General features: G+C 41.4%; 1 protein-coding gene across 12 annotated transcripts in view; it reads left to right on the forward strand.

The window, feature by feature from the left end:
• LAMA2 (laminin subunit alpha 2) overlaps positions 1-17,865 on the forward strand; it is a 1,150,433-nt gene that overhangs the window by 520,556 nt on the left and 612,012 nt on the right. For all 12 annotated transcript variants that reach the window (XM_068231524.1, XM_068231529.1, XM_068231525.1 and 9 more), the window contains 2 exons: positions 2,004-2,132; positions 7,267-7,478. In XM_068231524.1, coding sequence (XP_068087625.1) covers positions 2,004-2,132; positions 7,267-7,478 — 341 coding nt within the window. The remainder of the gene's footprint in view (positions 1-2,003; positions 2,133-7,266; positions 7,479-17,865) is intronic.

Raw genomic sequence — 17,865 nt, forward strand, 5'->3', positions numbered from 1 at the left:
TTAGATTTACCTGCCAGATTGATAATTTCCAACATGTTGGAAATTATCTATCTAACCATCTAGCTGCCTAGCAGTTAGGCATTGTTCTATTCAGCAGGAGATAACCAGAAGACAATGCACCAGAGATAATGACCAGTCTCTACAGAAAATAATCTAACAGAAAATCTAACAGAAAAATCTAAAGGGGCCCATAAACCTAACGATTTTCCCGCCGATATACAGCAGATTCGATCAATGTGATCGAATCTGCTGTGAAATTGTTGCGCAAACGTTGACCAAACAATCGATTTCCGACCGAAATCGATTGTTCCCGTCGATTCCTGTCATTCCTGTCCATGTGGAAGATTTCGCTCGGTCGCCGGCGGGTAGGGAGTGCGTCGATAGCGGTGTTCGAATGTCCGACGACCGACGCAATATAGCGCCAATACATTACCTGTTCCCCGCTGTCACTGCTGATCCTTCTCCGCTGGGCTCCGAGTCCGGCAAGCTTCACTTCTTCCTGTCCCGGTAGGAAGTTTAAACAGTAGAGCGCCCTCTACTGTTTAAACTTCCAGGGACAAGAAGTGAAGCTGGAGCCCAGGAGCCGAGCGCGGAGAAGAAGACAGCGGAGACCGGGGTACTCGTGCAGGCCGGAGCAGGTAATGTATGCAGGGGGGGCGGCGGCAGCTTCACAGATGGTGACCGGTTTCACGCTGAAATCGATTCACAATCTGTTTGCAGTAAAGGCTGCCATATGATCCCTCTCTGATCAGATTCGATCAGAAAAGGGATCTATCTGTTGGTCGACCTGATGGCAAATTGACCAGTGTATGGCCACCTTAAGAGAAAATTGTATGGTGTATTCCCAGCATTAGTGGATAGAACTATCACCTTGTAGCACTGGGTACCCAGTTTGAACCGTGGCCAGTGCACTGCACAGAGTTTGTATGTTCTCTCCGTATCTGTATGGGTTTCCTCTGGGCACTCCGGAGCCCACCCACATCCCCCACAAAAAAAACATACAGATAAATTAACTGGAATCCCCCTAAATTGGCCCTAGAATATGATACATACACTACACGATACATACATATGCAATGCCAATCCTTAGTTGTCGATTGGCATCATCAACAGCCTCCAATTTCAACACATCCGATCAGTATTATCAGTTCAGAAAGTCAAACTTTTGCTAAAATTGCACCCTTAATGGGTATTGGCTACTTTAGACTTTTGTGTCAACTGACAAAAATTATTTCTGGTTATTTTATTGCATAATTATATCAAAGCATCTTCTGTATAATAGCAAATATAAATATGCCCCCTCCCCCCAAATGCTTGCTGAACTTCTTTAGTCTAAATAGGTTAAACATATACCAGTGCTTGACCTCTGCAGTTGTGCATAAATAGCATCCAGAGCAATATGGTCCAATGCATTTTTATATCTTCTGTATTAAATATGAATTTTTAAGCTCCGAGGTAACAGATAAAACTATTCATTACTTAGTTATAAATGAAGCATACACGGTATGTGTGTTTTCACTTGTTTAATCACTTGTTTTACGTACAGGGCACTAAATAATCTTATCCACCTATGGCGAACTATTAGGTTGAGGTTGAAAGCCCTATATGTGTCACTGCAAATACTCCCTGTTGGCATTATTAGTGAGATCGGAAGCCGTATTCCTTCATGTACAGTACATGCTCTGGCTGGCTCTTGTGCATTGGGGTAGTTTATTGACTGAGTTTGATTAGCAGATGGCATCCAGACATATTAAAACCAGTAGCAACTAATTAGAATGTGCTTGTGATTCCAGGCTCACACAAGAGCCTGCAAAGTATGACTCTAATAGCTTTTATGTCACTGCTAATAATGCTCTTTTCCCAATCGATCTTCTGGCTATTTTCCATGTTTAACTTGCAGTTTGGATCAATATGCAGGTTGAATCAATTAACATCAATCAAGTGAAAGAACTGAGACTCAGGTCAAATATACAGGCTAATCAATGTCTTCCCATATTATGCAGGTCATGGCCGTTGGCGGGCATTTAACATACACAATATCTTACGACTCAGCTGCGAAGGATGATGATGATGAGGATGGTTATGACGATGGTGATGAGGATATAACACACCACCCAAATATTATATTACAGGTATTCATTTTTTTCAAACATATATATATATACAGTATATATATATATATATATATATATATATATATATACAGAGAGAGAGAGAGAGAGAGAGAGAGAGAGAGAGAGAGAGAGAGAGAGATTAGATTCGAGAAATAGGTATCTGACAGTCCTACACAGATTAATTAGGAATGTAAGGGTCTTTTTACACTATATCAGTTTCTTTCAGTTATACTGAAAGGACGTCTGATTTTCAAGGTAATGTCCATGTTTTCCTATGGCTTGGTTCACAATATACAAATTTTAACTGAAAGCTTTTTCTCTATACATTGCTATGGAAAGCTAAAACACATCCGTTTTTCAGCATATAGTGTAAAAGAGGCCTTACTGAATCAGGTATATAAGATCATTAAAGATGCCCATACATTACTTGATTTTCCACCATGCAATTCAGTGATAAACTTTTTTGGGTGATCAGCAACAGTGTGGCAGATGGAAAGTCAATTGACCAATGGCACCCACACTACAAGTGAGATCCTGGCGATTCTCCTTTGCTAATCGAGCTGAATGATATTGTGCCTCTATGCTTTAAAACCAAATACAGATTGTGTGCCAATTAAAATCATATATACAGTATCAGATTCATTTACGATCAGCCAATATTTTCCTACCTGCCTGATTGAATAAGTTGGTCGATTCGACCAGATATCAGACAATTTCCACTGATTGAGCAAAACGGAACATAATCAATTGTCCCCCGATATGATAAAATCATTGAACTTAATGATTGATCAAGCAAGAAAATCAAATATTGTATGGGCACCTTAAAAAAGAAAAGAAATCTTATGTTTGGTGTCAGTGCATATAACTACTAGGGATGGTCAATAAGATGCTAATAATTCCAGTTTGCGTGCAAATTGAAAGCAAATTGTATGTATCCTGGGATTGGCCCAATCAAAATCGACATGAAGTGAATTTGACTGGCCCAATTCCAAGCTGCATAAAATGTGCATTAAAGCTGCATGCAAGACAGAAATATTAGCATCTCGCTGAACATCTCTGGTGATTACTGTGCACTTAAAGGGAACCTCGAGTAAGTGGACCATGGAAGCTGGCATACTTATTTCCCTTTAAATAATGAAAAGTACCTAGATACCCTGCTAATCATCTGCCTCTTATATTTTTAGCCATACACCCTGAACAAGCATGTAGATCAGGGGAAATATGACTGGATTAGCCATACACATGTTTCAGGGGTGTGATCGAGGCACTGTTGATACCAGAAAGACAGAAAGATCAGCAGGGTAGCCAGGCAACAGGCATTGTTTAAAAGGAAATACATATGGCAGCTGCTATATGCCTCTCCCTTCAGCTTTAGTTTAATAAAAAGTTAAGACCTACAAGACAAGACAAATAACATTTATATTGCACTTTTCTCCTGGCGGACTCAAAGCGCCAGAGCTGCAGCCACTAGGGTGCACTCTATAGGCAGTAGCAGTGTTAGGGAGACTTGCCTAAGGTCTCCTACTGAATAGGTGTTGGCTTACTGAACAGGCAGAGCCGAGATTTGAACCCTGGTCGCCCGTGTCAGAGACCTATGTGCATGAACATGGTAAGTGTAGAGATGGCCCGAACCTCCGATTTTCGGTTCACAAACCAGGTTCGCGAACTTCCGCAAAAGTTTGGTTCACGCAAACTTTCGCGAACCGCAATAGACATCAATTGGGATGCGAACTCTGAAAACTAGATACATTTATGCTGGCCACAAAAGTGATGGAAAAGATGTGTCAAGGGGTCTAACACCTGGAAGGGGGCATGGCGGAGTGAGATAAACGCCAAAAGTCCCGGTCAAAAATCTGGATTTCACGCAAAGCAGCGTTTTAAGGGCAGAAATCACATTGAATGCTAAATTGCAGGCCTAAAGAGCTTTAAAACATCTTGCATGTGTATACATCAATCAGGTAGTGTAATTAGAGTAATGCTTCACACTGACATATCAAACTCACTGTGTAACGCACCACAAACAGCTGTTTGTGTTGTGACGGCCGTGCTGGACTGGTGCGCACCATGGCGAGATTGCTCTTCCTCAGTGATATCAGGTTATGTCTGACTGCCTTATCAACTTTCGATGGTTCTTTCTCTACCATTGTTAAAGCTTACATCTATTTTTTAAATACTTGTTCTGCTTGCTGTTCAGTACCTGCAATGAGAATCTGTTATGGAGGACAAGTCTGCCATTGTGAGTCACCACACATAATGGTCGGGGAATCAGGGTTCAGTTTTGGTCTGTAATGTGGGAGCCTAAGAAATGGCTACCACCACCACACATCAAAGGAAGGCAGCAGGCACGCTGTGAGCAAAGGATCAGGAACGGCTACCACACATCCAAGGAAGGCAGCAGGCATGGCATGGACGTCCCGAGGTAGTGACCAAAAATAACAATACAAGAGGACTTTCGAGGCCCTGCTGTATATGACACTGATCGACTTTACTACCTGTAACAAGAATCTTTTATGGAAGGCAAGTCTGCCATCCATTCAAGTTAAAGGTATGCACTGACTGCCAGGTATAATACAATGTGCAGTCACAGATGCAGTGAAAGGTATGCAGTGGCTGTTTGTGTAGTGATGGCCGTGCTTGACTGGTGCGCACCATGACGAGAGTGCCATTGATGGCGGCTTTCCAGCCTATATGGCCACCGTGCTGAGGTAGCTGAGTGACAGAACAGTGACTGTCCAGCTGATCAAATTTGGTCTGTCCACAATGAAGCAACAACCTTATTGTCGTGGGTGTGCCCCCTTCCCCCCGAGACACTCATATAGCCGGCAGTCATTGCTTCATTGTGATACGGAAGCCCCTTCACTGCAGCAAGGTAATGATCACGAAGGAGAATTGGCACATGTACATGCCTTTTGTTTTGTTGTTGCAACTGCAGTGCAGCAAGAAAAATAAGGCAGGCATGTACACACACCAGAAAAATTATTATAGCGGCCGCTGCTGGCAGTCCTGGACCCTGTTGGTGGTGGTGGAGAAGGCAGTAAAGCAGTCTGCGGGCAGAGGTGCTGTGTGGGGAGCGACTTAGTCTTGGGGCAGGCAGTCACACGGTAGCATGCATTATTTAAAAACTATAATGGCCGAAAACTGAAAAATAATATTTTTTTTTCCCACATTTTTTCCTTTTTTCCCATTAAAACACATTTAGAATAAAATAATTCTTGGCATAATGTTCCACCTAAAGAAAGCCTAATTGGTGGCGAAAAAAACAAGATATAGTTCATTTCATTGTGATAAGTTATAATAAAGTTATAGATGGATGGAAGGAGCGCTGAAAGGTGAAAATTGCTCTGGTGTTCAAGGGGTAAAACCCCTCAGTGGTGAAGTGGTTAAAATGACAAATATATTTTACTGTTTAGTTTTCAATAATTTACTGTTTTTTTTATTAGGTCAGGTTTTTATTAGAAAGGGTGACCGTGTTATGATATTTCCCTTCACATCATCCCCTTGGAACAGTAGCCAGCAGACCAGAAATTGAATTGTGTAAAATGACAGTTGTTACCAGACAATGGAGTTATAATCCTTTCTTATGCTATGTTCAACATACTGCCTGAGATTCTGTTTTAGCTCTATATCCATCCCAGGCACACATCTAAGTATGTCGTCATACCTTAGTTAGCAGTAATGTAACTACATCTGTGTGAAATAACGATTTTGCAGCTAACAAACTTGTTTGAGTTTAGGTATTAACCGCCTGCTATATGCTACTGCTTGGTTTTGCAGTGTTACGTTGTTCAGTCTGCCGGAGAGTGGTTCACTTTCTGAGTAGACTGTAATAGCTTTCAGTCTTAGAAGACCGTGCAACAAAAAATGCTGAAGAAGGGACTGACAAGACATTCCCCCAAATAAATCACACTCTAAGTTCTAAGGTTAAACACTTATTTGACAAAAAGTTACTGAAAAGGTTAACAGACTGCATCTAACTCTACAGCTCTGACACACTTTACACAGCTTTCCACATTTTCATTTGATCAGCAAGTGCAGTTAAAAAAAAAAAACTAGCCAAACATAGCAAGGATTTTTTTTCTTGGAAGGATTCAATTACAGTAAGCAGAAAAGAGAGTTTTTGTCATTCAATAGCTTTTTCGAATGAACTTGATTAGATAAATACTCCAAACAAGGGTATGTTGCAATGCTGCTGTACTCTGAGCTGGGGTGACTTGCAGTTTTACCCAGATGCCATTACTTTGGAACAAAAGCAAGGATATCTATAAGGACAATAAAGAGTAGGGACTCAGGTTTCTTTTTTAATGTTATTCTAGACTCTAATTCCACATTAAAGCAAAACTAAAGTGAAAACAAATGTTTGAGATAAAGAATTGTATCTCTAGGGATAATCCTAAATACAACAGATAAGGGGCTGGTTTATTGCCCTTACAATGGGAAAAAAAATGTAAACAAAGGAAACAAAGGCAAGTAGGATGACTAGTACCATCATGCCACATGTCACCTCAGGTGCACATTAATGTCAGCTCATCATGTAATTTTACACAAATTAAGCTAGCTCTTCCAATAAGTGTCTACACAAAACCCGGAGAGCATTTGAGTCTGGACTGGGTTGATTTTGCAGCATCATAAAAGACAGGTGACAGATAAGCAGCAGCATTTCACATGCTGAGAAGTACATGCACTGGAGCTGGTGCTATTATACTTTACTCACTTTAGTGCAAAAACCTTTAACACTTTAAAATCTTGGTATACTCACATCATTTTTCAGGCCATTAGACCTACACAGACTTTCTGCAAACACCTTGCATAACATCAGACAAGTGTTTATTTTGCATTTGGTAGACTTTTTTCAGATGTGTAAACCAGGCCTGAAAATGCTATACCATGCATATGCAATGAGGGTATTTGGCTGCATTTGCATGCACTTTTTGTCATTTATTGTGCCAAAATGCAATAACTTGCATCCACTTTAACATGATACTCTACACCTCTCACCTGTATTGAAAGTTTTTACCCCGGTAACATTTCTTTTGGGCAATTACAGGATATTTATGGGTAATAAAAAGTTGAGATACAGGTTTTTCAGATTCTAATTTAACTTTACATGGTGACATTTTTCACATTGTCTTTACACATGGAATAACTTTTACAGGGAAACGGCTTGCGGATCAGCACTATACATGATGGAATACATTTACAGCCATTTGTAGAACGCACTGAAAAAGTTGTTTTTCGTCGTGAATTCTTCAGAATCCATGGTACAGAATATCAAGTCAGCAGAAGAGATTTCATGACTGTGCTGGCAAACCTCGAGAAACTTCTCATTCGAGCAACATATAGTAACCATCCAGATGTTACCTACAGGTAAATATGTAACAACAGACTCTTACCGTACTTCTGCAGAAATGTCTCCGAATTTGTTCAAGAAGCTGTATGTTATGTAATCCTAAACTGGTACTTCCACCAATTTTTTTTGTTTCGTTAGTTTTTATAGTGTTTAAGGTGTAGAGATGTGGCATACAAAAACTGGTTGCAGAGATGTTACAACAACTAGGGCCTGCTACAGAGGATACACCTAAGGGCCTGAATAACTATATCGGCTTTTCGCTAGCCTGATTTGGGTTCTGATTATCTGTGTTTTCCATAATGGTACCGTAATCGCTGGTAATCTGTTATCCACTCCATGATCAAACCCTGTGAGTGCTGCTGTTTCTTTGATGGTTAATATAAGGACAGAAAGTGATGTTTACTAAAAGAATAACAGGAAACAAAAGTTGAGGACTTCTTTCCAGTGAAGACCCTTTTGCCAATGATCATATATATAAAATACAGTAGAATTGCCTTATATCTATGAAAGATTACCATTACTGTAACTTTCTCTTCTAAAGCTAGATAAAATCCTGCCACACCAGACAAAAATGTAGCCGTAAGAACCTAAAGGTGTTTGTAAACTTTCCTCATCCCATCTAAATGTAAAAAAAAATATTTTCACTAAAGTTCTGTAATAGTAATAAAAGTAGTTATTTTTTTGAAGAAGTTTATAATAGATGAAAGTTTGATCACACATATACAAGCAAGTATACACAACATTAGAACGTGCTCAAGACTGAACATATCTATAATAAAGAAATTGTGCTTTTTATTCTTGCTATTTTAGCTCTGCCTTTTCTCAGTTACGGCAGGGTTTTGGCACTAATAGGTTTCACATGCCATTAGGATGAGGGTTGGGGAATGATGTAGTTGATATCATGGTTTGTACACAGTTTAATTAGCCACAAAGAAAGGTAGAAAGATTGATCAGAAATGTACCCATGCCACCCTGCGTGAGACAACTAGCTAAGAATTATAGGAACATACATCTCACCAGCATGTACACTACAGACATAGATGGATTATACTGAAATGGGGCCCTAGGCAAGGTAGTGGGCCCACTTGTGCTCTTATTGGTAAGCTAAAGTAGAGAGAGGTTAAAGAAGGTGGCAGGTGGGCTCCTTGACCGAACACGGTAAATCCGGCGCTGGACACTTGGGCGCAGCAGCGCAGGAGACTTGGGCGCAGCCGGCACCACCATAGGCCGTAAAAGGAACTACGGCTATCGCAGGCACAGGGAGTAACTTCAGCGCCGTCAGAAGACGGACCTGAAGTTGCTTTTAAAACAATAATTCGGCTTCCAGCAATTGCTGAAAGCCGAATTATTTCATTCCCCCACTATCCATGTCGGCCTGGAGGGGGAATAGTAATTAACACGGCCCGGACTTGTGTGTCAGCAGGATCAGCCATATACTGGCTGTGTCCTGCGCCCAAATCTCCGGCGCCGTTCTCTCTCGTACGCTCCTTGACACCCACTAGGCCCCAAGCACTGGCCTAGATTGCCTGGTGGATGATCCTGCTCTGACTACAGGTGAGATCACATTTCCTTAGCTAACACATAGGAAGGTAGGTAATAAATTATATAATAGTACCCAATCAACAGTGAGGAAATGTTACAATATTATGAAAGTCCTGATTTGGCATCATAGAGGAAGATAGTGCAGACCATGTTGTGTCTGAAAATGTATAGATAAATATTTACAAATCATGTAGGAAATTGCATACATCGTAATACTGAGAGCGTTGTTCACCAAATTATGTAGGTGTTGAATTTTAAAATTATTATCCATATCATTATTTTATTTATAAGGTGCCAAGCTCTTTCATACAAAGCACAAAACAGATAATAATGAGGATAATAAAAATATAAGTAGCTCCATGCATAGCACAATCAGAACAGCCAGAAATATAAGTACAACATACATACTTACGGTAATTCATGAGTGAATTAAAATATTTCCAATACATGTACACTTAGTAAAGTACAGCAGAGACAGGAAGCACTAGGGGGAGGAGCCTGCACTTGCAAACTTACAATGCAGAGTGGAGTGGAGTGGAGACACTAGGTTAGGAGATTTAGGGGAGGGGAAGAGACAAAGTGGATAATAGAAAAGGCAATGAGCCTCAACATGTAGTTATGACAAAAACTTGTATGAAGATGTGCATTTTGAGAGTGGTTTTCCAGGCTGAGAGATTTACATACATTCACTGTACAACCATAGCTTGATTAAGGGCTAGTTCAGATGGACGCTTGCGGAGCGTTTACCGCAAGCGTTCGGAACGTCGAGGTAAACGCTCTCATTCAAATGAATGGGAGCGTTTACATTGAGCTTTTGCGCGCGTTTGCACGATCGCGGCGTTCGGGTCCTGATTTTCACGAGCGTTTGAGCTGCCCCTGGAAGCGACATGTAGCTTCCAGGGGGCAGCCAACCGCAACGGCTAATGTCCCCCTAGGGGAACAAAAAACGCGACCGCATCGCAACGCGACGCGTAGGCTACTGAAAGCCTGATGGCGCAGCCGCCACAACGCCCCCAAACGCGACGCCACACAGACGTCCATCTGAACCAGCCCTAAGAGAGGATGTTTCCTGGTACTTCCAATAAATAACTAGAAAACAGAAAGAAAACCAAGAGTCAGTATGTCTGAATTATCAGATTACAACAATTTGATTTTATACTCATAAACTCATAAAGGTAGGTAGCAGCTTCCATCACAGCCTGCTGAGAGACGCCCAACCCTGCTCCGGTTTTCCAGGTCATGTGTTGCAGGAACTGGATGGGCTCGCTTCTGAGGGATTTTTAGGGCCATCTTAAAAAAATAAACCTTCTTACCAGAGGTGTATTAATTTACAAAAGCAACACTTAAAAACAGTTTAAAACGGAGAGGTAGTTTGGTCTTTCCTCTCCTGTAGAATAAGGCCAGTATGACTGAAATTATAAGGTTTATTAAGCACAAAATTGTACTTTTTTGATTTATATAAACCTTTTAATTCTAGTTATACTGGCCTTATTCTACAGGAAAGGTAAGAAAGTGTGTTTTATCATATGGTGCATCTCCAAATTGTTTTTTTAAATTATAACTTGAGGCTTCTATGGGACCCAAGAGCTGAGAGGATTGAAATTTTCAGCATTTAAAAAGCACTCCTCACTGTTACCAGTAGTCCCAATACTGCTCTTAGTGATGTTGTGCTGTATTTTATTGGTGCAGACTGTGACAAGGATGGAGTATTTTGATGTTTGTCCTTTGATCTGTTATGAAAATATTGCTGTAGGGGCTGCATGTTTGTAGTTACTGTATGCGGCGCACTGCAGCTACCAGTCATATGCAAAACATTAGATTCTAACTCTCGGCTGGAACCAGAAAGTTTAAATTTAATTGGTGTCTATGGAGAAAGCTTGCTGTTCTTGCTTGAGAGAGACACTTATAAATTAGATCTATCTTGATTTCTACACAAAAGCCAAGGATTTCAGCTAAGCTCCTCTGTGTGTTTAACGATTTTATATTTTCCACTTAACTCAATAGGTCTAATGTGCTTTTTGTTTTAAGATATTTAACAGGCAATCAGTTTTACAGTGGTGAAATTCAGCACCCCTCAGTGCCAGTATTTTCTGTTAAATTACAATTCTACAGGAATAAAAGCGCGCCCACCAAGGAACGAACACACTGCAGCTATCTTAAATGAATAACTGTAGAAACTGTTAAACACATTAAAACTCCATTTTCCAAATAGCAGAACCTAATGAAAATGAAAAGGCTCACAGAATACAAATTCACTGTACTGCAGCATAAAAATGCCTTTGTGTGTTGTCTTTTCACATCATGCCCAATTATGCTAAATATGAAAGGCGTGAAAACCATTGTAATTAAGCAACAATTGAATGCAAGATTTGGACTCCCTTCCGTAATTTTTTTAGTGGTCTGGTTCGCCATTACTTAGCTAGGTTCTCTGTGTAATTTCGTTAAATAATAGTGATTTCATTCTGCCCAGTAGCGTTGCTTCACTGCTGTTTGTAAAGTGTAGGCGTAAGTGGCTGATTATACAGAAAAAATGTTTATAGCAATATGTGAATGTTACCAGTAAACAACTCTGGCCTAAAATTGGTAGCGTAGTATGTAACATTGTAACATAAATATGTCAAATCAACTTTAAAACAAACAAATAATTCATTGTTGATTCTGTCCGCCTTAATTTTGTAAAATACGTTTTTATTAAAGTTTTCAAGATATACAGAAAACAAAGTAGAAATAAAAGAAAAGGGTGTAAAGAACCAATCATACATAAGTCACAGAATGAGCTGAAGCACACATTAGGTCAAAACTACTGAATACATCAAGAGTTTATTGCTTGTGACAACAATAATGTAGTTGACCATGGGATGAGTAAAGAAGTAAGAGTTATGGGTGTATCCAGGCGGCTTGATGGTCCGAGTGAAAGGAGGATAGTGAGCCAGGAACCTAAGGCCTTCCAATCTTAGAGTAATATATTGGCTGTATTAATTGGTGTGGTCTAGAGAGTGAGGTAAACTTAGTCTTAAAGGGAACCTGAAATGAGTAAAATTATTTAAAATAAACACATGACGTAGCTGCAAATGAATATTACATACTTACCTTGCCTTCAGTGCCTCTCAGAGGCTTACCATTTTCTTCTTACAGTGATCCCTTCCAGTTCTGACAATATTTTGTCAGAACTGAAATATACCAGTTGCTGTCATATATATATCAGCAGCTGTCAGTTACAACTGAATGTGCAAGGTAACGGCCATGTTTCCCTATGGCTCAAGTGGGTGATATTACAGTTTAACAGTGTGCTGACCAGGAAGTGCTGTTATAGGTAATGGCCATTTTTAAAATGGAGGACGGAGAATTCCATTGATCATAGTGGACAAATGGGACGCAGGAGAGGAGAAAGAGATTGAGGAGTAGACTGTACAGGAGGTATGTATGACCTGTGTATGGTTATTTTGACTTTTTATTTCCAGCTCAGGCTCTCTTTAAGTATTGAGCATATTGGTAGCTTTGGACGAGTCCCTGAAATCCACCCACGCTGTCCATTTCGTGACAAAAGTTTCAGCATTATCATGAACTAGGGCAGTGATGGCGAACCTTTTAGAGGCCGAGTGCCCAAACTGCGACCCGAAATCGACTTATTTATTACCGAGTGCCAACATGGCAATTTATATTTAATACTGGCTGCCTGGCCCCATGTGATCCTCAGCCGGGCTGGGAGCAAAGGCAGGGGCGCCTCTAGCCATTTTGTCACTCCAGACAAGAGAACCTATGCTACTATATCAGAGTAGGTCGTACATTGTATATTTATACAGACACATTTGCTGGGACCCGAGGACTGAGTTTACTATATCCAGAGCAGGGGCATAGCAATAGGGGTTGCAGAGGTTGCAACCGCATCAGGGCCCTTGGGCCATAGGGGTCCCGAAGGGCCCCCCTCAACTACAGTATTAGCTCTCTATTGGTCCTGTGCTGTTATTAATCAACTCTATGGATACTTTGAATAGTGGTAATCATTAACAAGCTCTTTCTTTTTTCCCTTCCTGCACCTCTGACACTGTAGTTGCCATTGACAGGTTTTGGTGTGCCATATCAATTGTTATGTATAGAGTGCTTGGGGGGCCCCATTGTAAAACTTGCATCAGGGCCCACAGTTCCTTAGCTACGCCACTGATCCAGAGGTTTACTATATCAGAGTTTACTATAACAAGTTTCTACTTAGTAGTGCCACACACCTTTGTGTGCAGGGTGCCAGATGTGTAAATGACAAGAGTGTGCAAACAGAATTCCAAATATTCTGGCTTCAATTGTTTGCATACAAATATTTCCACTGTGCATTTAGCTGCTTGGCTGAAGTTCTGCTGTGTTCCTGGGTAACTTGTGCAGACTAATAAACAAATCAGTGTTCCAACAGGCAGCTTCTAATTTTGAAATTAATTGCATCTACTTAAACAATCTTCAATGATCCAGTTACTAATTTAGTAAGATTTGGAGTTAATTAAAAATCAAATTAAGATCAATCTTGATTCAGTTTGAGTATTTACTAATGAACTTTGATATCCTTCTTATTCTCAGTTCACCCATGTCAGCTGGAGATGAGTGAAAGGAATATATTTTCTTTCTTTCAACTCATTAGTAATAATGATAACAAGGATTTCTGCATATAGCAAAAATCCATGAAAATGTCAGAAGTCTACATCATTCCTAGGGTCCAGGGGGGTAGCAATAGCCCCATTGATGATGTCTCGAGAGGGAGGATCTCAGTGCAGCTCATTGTCACTCCATGCAGCCAATTGCCTTGCGGGTCTAATCTTTGCATGTCATGTGAAAGGGATGGACGCTGCAGAATGGTGATTGGCTGCACAGTGCGACGATGAGCTGAAGAGGATTTAAAGAGGACCTGTCATTCTGTTGGGAGCAGGTAGTGTATAGTGCTCTGCTGCTCTGCATTACGTACAGAAGCAGTCCCCCCATAATTAAGCTCAGCTAAAGACTTGAAGGGGGAGGGGGGGCAGCTAACAGATCTCTGCAGGTGGAGTCAGCTTAATTTAGCTATGCCCTTGTTAGAGCCTGTGCAAAAGAGCAGTATAACCACAGTTTTCTGAGCACATCATATTCCATTCTACTGTGTTCAGAAAACAATAAGGGCCTGTTTCCACGTGTGCAGTGCAAATTAGTCATGGAAAACGGATGCAAATTTTTTACCGCAAATTTGTGGGTGTTTTCGCATGTGTTAGTAAGTATGCGAATTTACCCATGTCAGTGCCTGCAAAAACGGCTGCAAATTTACGGTAAAATTTGCATACGAAAATGCATGCAAATTTCCTATTAAATACATTGTATGCGAATCGCACACCGCCTTGCTCTGATGGCTCTGCTGTGCAGATTTTTCCTGCACACAAAACTGCACAGGATTTCTGACAAGTGGAAACAGACCTATCCACTTGTATTGGTTATGCGAATTTGCATGCAGAAAAGGTATGCAGATTCGCACAAACCACCATCATAAGAATGTGATGTGTTTTCATATGTTCCTGGTTTATGAAACATTAAAACTGAACTAGATGAGCACTAATTCAAATCCACATTCAGTGTTAGGTCACTGACAAAGAAATGGAAACCATTTGAAAAAAATATATATATACTTACCAGCAATAAATGCTCTTCTTTTAGGCTTAGGCCCCTTGTCTTCTCACTGCCGCTGCAATGACAACGCCTGCCCTATGTGTGCTGCTTGGCCTTTTCTACACCTTGCAACAGTTCCATGCTTGCAAACTGTTCGAATTTGGTACTTGGGAAATAAAACAAATGTAAACTGTGGTTCTACTGAAGCACCCCAGTACATAGAAAAAGTCTTGTTACACTTTAAAAATACAACTGTAAAAAGAGAGGGTGACAGATATATATACTCCTCTCTACGTAGCACACAGTGTGAGCACAAGGGGTAATACAAAAAGAGGGAGTCATTGCTTATTCCCTGCCACTCTAGTGAAACAGTGTCCAATAAAGAGTGGGTTGTAGCTATCCCCCTACTGCCCCATACACGGTCCACACTGTACCTAAAGAGTCAGCAAAGGCTCACTCTGCAGACTCTTAAGTAGAATATATGCAGTGAACATAGTAGTCAGTCATATTGGCCCTGCTATAGACCCACTAGTCAATGGTACACTGGGTGAATATAGACAACTTATGGGTGCTTCTATTTATATACAGTGACAACACACATATCCTCAACCAGCTTCACCCTGAAGGACTTCATCAGAAATTTTCTCAGCCCACCACTGTCATGGGAGGGGAAAATGCCAGGGAACCCCTGCAAATGACCTCCAGGAACCCTGTGGTTCCAGGGAACCTGTATGACAAAGACTGCTCTAGGCAGATAGTGTAAAAAAATAGCTATACACATATATAATACTGGTAATATGTCAATACTACAAGATTTCCAACAGACTTTCAGGATCTTCAGTCAATACCACAGTGGCAACTATATTCATATAGTAACAGTATCCAGTTAAAGTGCAGCCAATTTGTTGAATTTAACCTCTTGACCCCAGAGGTTTATATCCCCCTAGTGACCTGGCCATTTTTTACAATATGCCACTTCACAACTTTAATGGTTTATTGCTTGGTCATACAACTTAGCACCCAAATTAAATGTACCTCTTTTACTTCTCCCAGATAGGGCTTTCTTTTGGTGGTATCTGATTGCTGCTGGTAGTTTTAGTGTTTTTTGTTAAAAAAAAGACTGAAATAAAAAAAAAATACATACAGATAAGTTAATTGGTTTCCCCCTGAATTGGACCTAGACTTATACAATACAAACACTACACAACACATAGACATATGCCTTTGGTAGGGAATAAATTGTGAGCCCCTCCAAGGGACAGTTAAGTGACAAGACTATACTCTGTGCAGTGCTGCATAAGATGTCAGCGTTATATAAATATATAATCAATAAATACTAAAAAAAAAAACGCTCCAATCGCTGGCTGGCAGGCTGATCACTGGGGTCCACTGTGCCGGATGACAGGGGTGAGTTCTCATGTGAGCACCATCTCCCATCAAATGTCGTTCCTCGTGAGGTGACGCATATATGCGTTTCTGAGGAATGAGAGTGCTGCTGTCCCACCGCTATTCTGCGTTAGGCGGTCGGAAAGCAGTTAAACACTATATCCTGAATATTGGGGAAAAATATATACTCTATAGATATAGTCTAAAAAAACAAACAAAAAAAACAATTGCACTTGCAAGGTGGGACCCAGAAGATGTATAAATGTTTAGTATTTACAGAAAGCATGCATGTAATTGTAGGTGCAGGGAAATTATATCTTCACTATTGGGAGTTCAAAGTTAATGTCCTAACTCGATAATAGATGTACATATAGGCAGTAACACCAGCACTTCACAGGATGAGTATCCCCTGACAATGGTGGAATGCTGAACTGGTTGGGACTGGAGACTGGGCATTGTCTGTTGACCATCTTTATGGATTATTTGTGTATATAATACACAATAAGCAATAACTACTTAAAGCGGAATATAACCCTGCATTTCAACTTTGCTCTAAAACATTATTTACAGTATATTATATGCAACCAGCATTTTTTTTTCTACTAGACCTGCATTGGAAGGGTTACACAGAGCTTTAAAGTTCCTGGACAGAACTGCAGATGCATCCGAAGCTGACATAGATACATTTTGTATACATAAATGTATCTAAGTGTGGCATGTGACTCACTCTCTCTGACTGAGAAGGAGCTGGAGGACAGCCAAAGAGTGTGTAACATTTATCACTTGTTACATTCTATTTAGATAAATGTATCTATCTAAACTTCTGCATATCTCTCCACGGAACTTTAAACCTCTGTGTTTAACCCTTCCAATGCTGGTCTAGTAAAAAAAAATGCTGGTTGCATATAATATGCTGTAAATAATGTTTTAGAGCAAAGTTGAAATGCAGGGTTATATTCCGCTTTAAGGGTCCCTGTCGTGAGCACCCCAAAGTAGTGATGGGCGAACACCTGGATGTTCGGGTTCGGGAAAGTTCGCCGAACATGGCCGAGATGTTCGGCATGTTCGGGCCGAACCCCGAACTTTCCGAACATCCAGCTTTTGGGGGCCATATGGGGTCGCAGGCATAAGGGGGGAGCATGCCCCGATCGCGGGGGGGGGGGTCGGAAATTCCCCCCACCCCCTCCGCTAGCGCTCCCCCCTCTGCCCGCTTCCCCATACAAAAGTTTAAGCAAAGTACCTGTAGTGGATGGCCTGGCAGTGGGCGGCACTGTGGAGTGAGGAGGAGGAGTCCGGAGAGTGACGAGTTGAGGGAGGCCGGGCAGCGGGCGGTTCAGCGGAAGTACCCTTGTGGTACTTCCGCCCTTTCTCTGACCTCACGCCCGCTGCCCGGCCTCCCTCAACTCGTCACTCTCCGGACTCCTCCTCCTCACTCCACAGTGCCGCCCACTGCCAGGCCATCCACTACAGGTACTTTGCTTAAACTTTTGTATGGGGAAGCGGGCAGAGGGGGGAGCGCTAGCGGAGGGGGTGGGGGGAATTTCCGACCCCCCCCGCGATCGGGGCATGCTCCCCCCTTATGCCTGCGACCCCATAGGGGGGCAGTATTCGGCCGAACAGGGCCCTGTTCGGCCGAACAGGGGCCCTGTTCGGCCCTGTTCGGCGGCCATTAGAAGTTCGGGGCGAACCCGAACTTAAAAGGCCGAACACCATCAGGTGTTCGGCCGAACGCGAACATCACCCGAACAGGGTGATGTTCTGCAGAACCCGAACAGTGGCGAACACTGTTCGCCCAACACTACCCCAAAGTAAGTCATTGTAAACGTAATTTTTGCGCTCTTTGGAATAAAAGCGGTGTGTTTT

Source organism: Hyperolius riggenbachi, chromosome 4 (genome assembly GCF_040937935.1).
Source record: "Hyperolius riggenbachi isolate aHypRig1 chromosome 4, aHypRig1.pri, whole genome shotgun sequence".
Lineage (NCBI taxonomy): Eukaryota > Metazoa > Chordata > Amphibia > Anura > Hyperoliidae > Hyperolius > Hyperolius riggenbachi.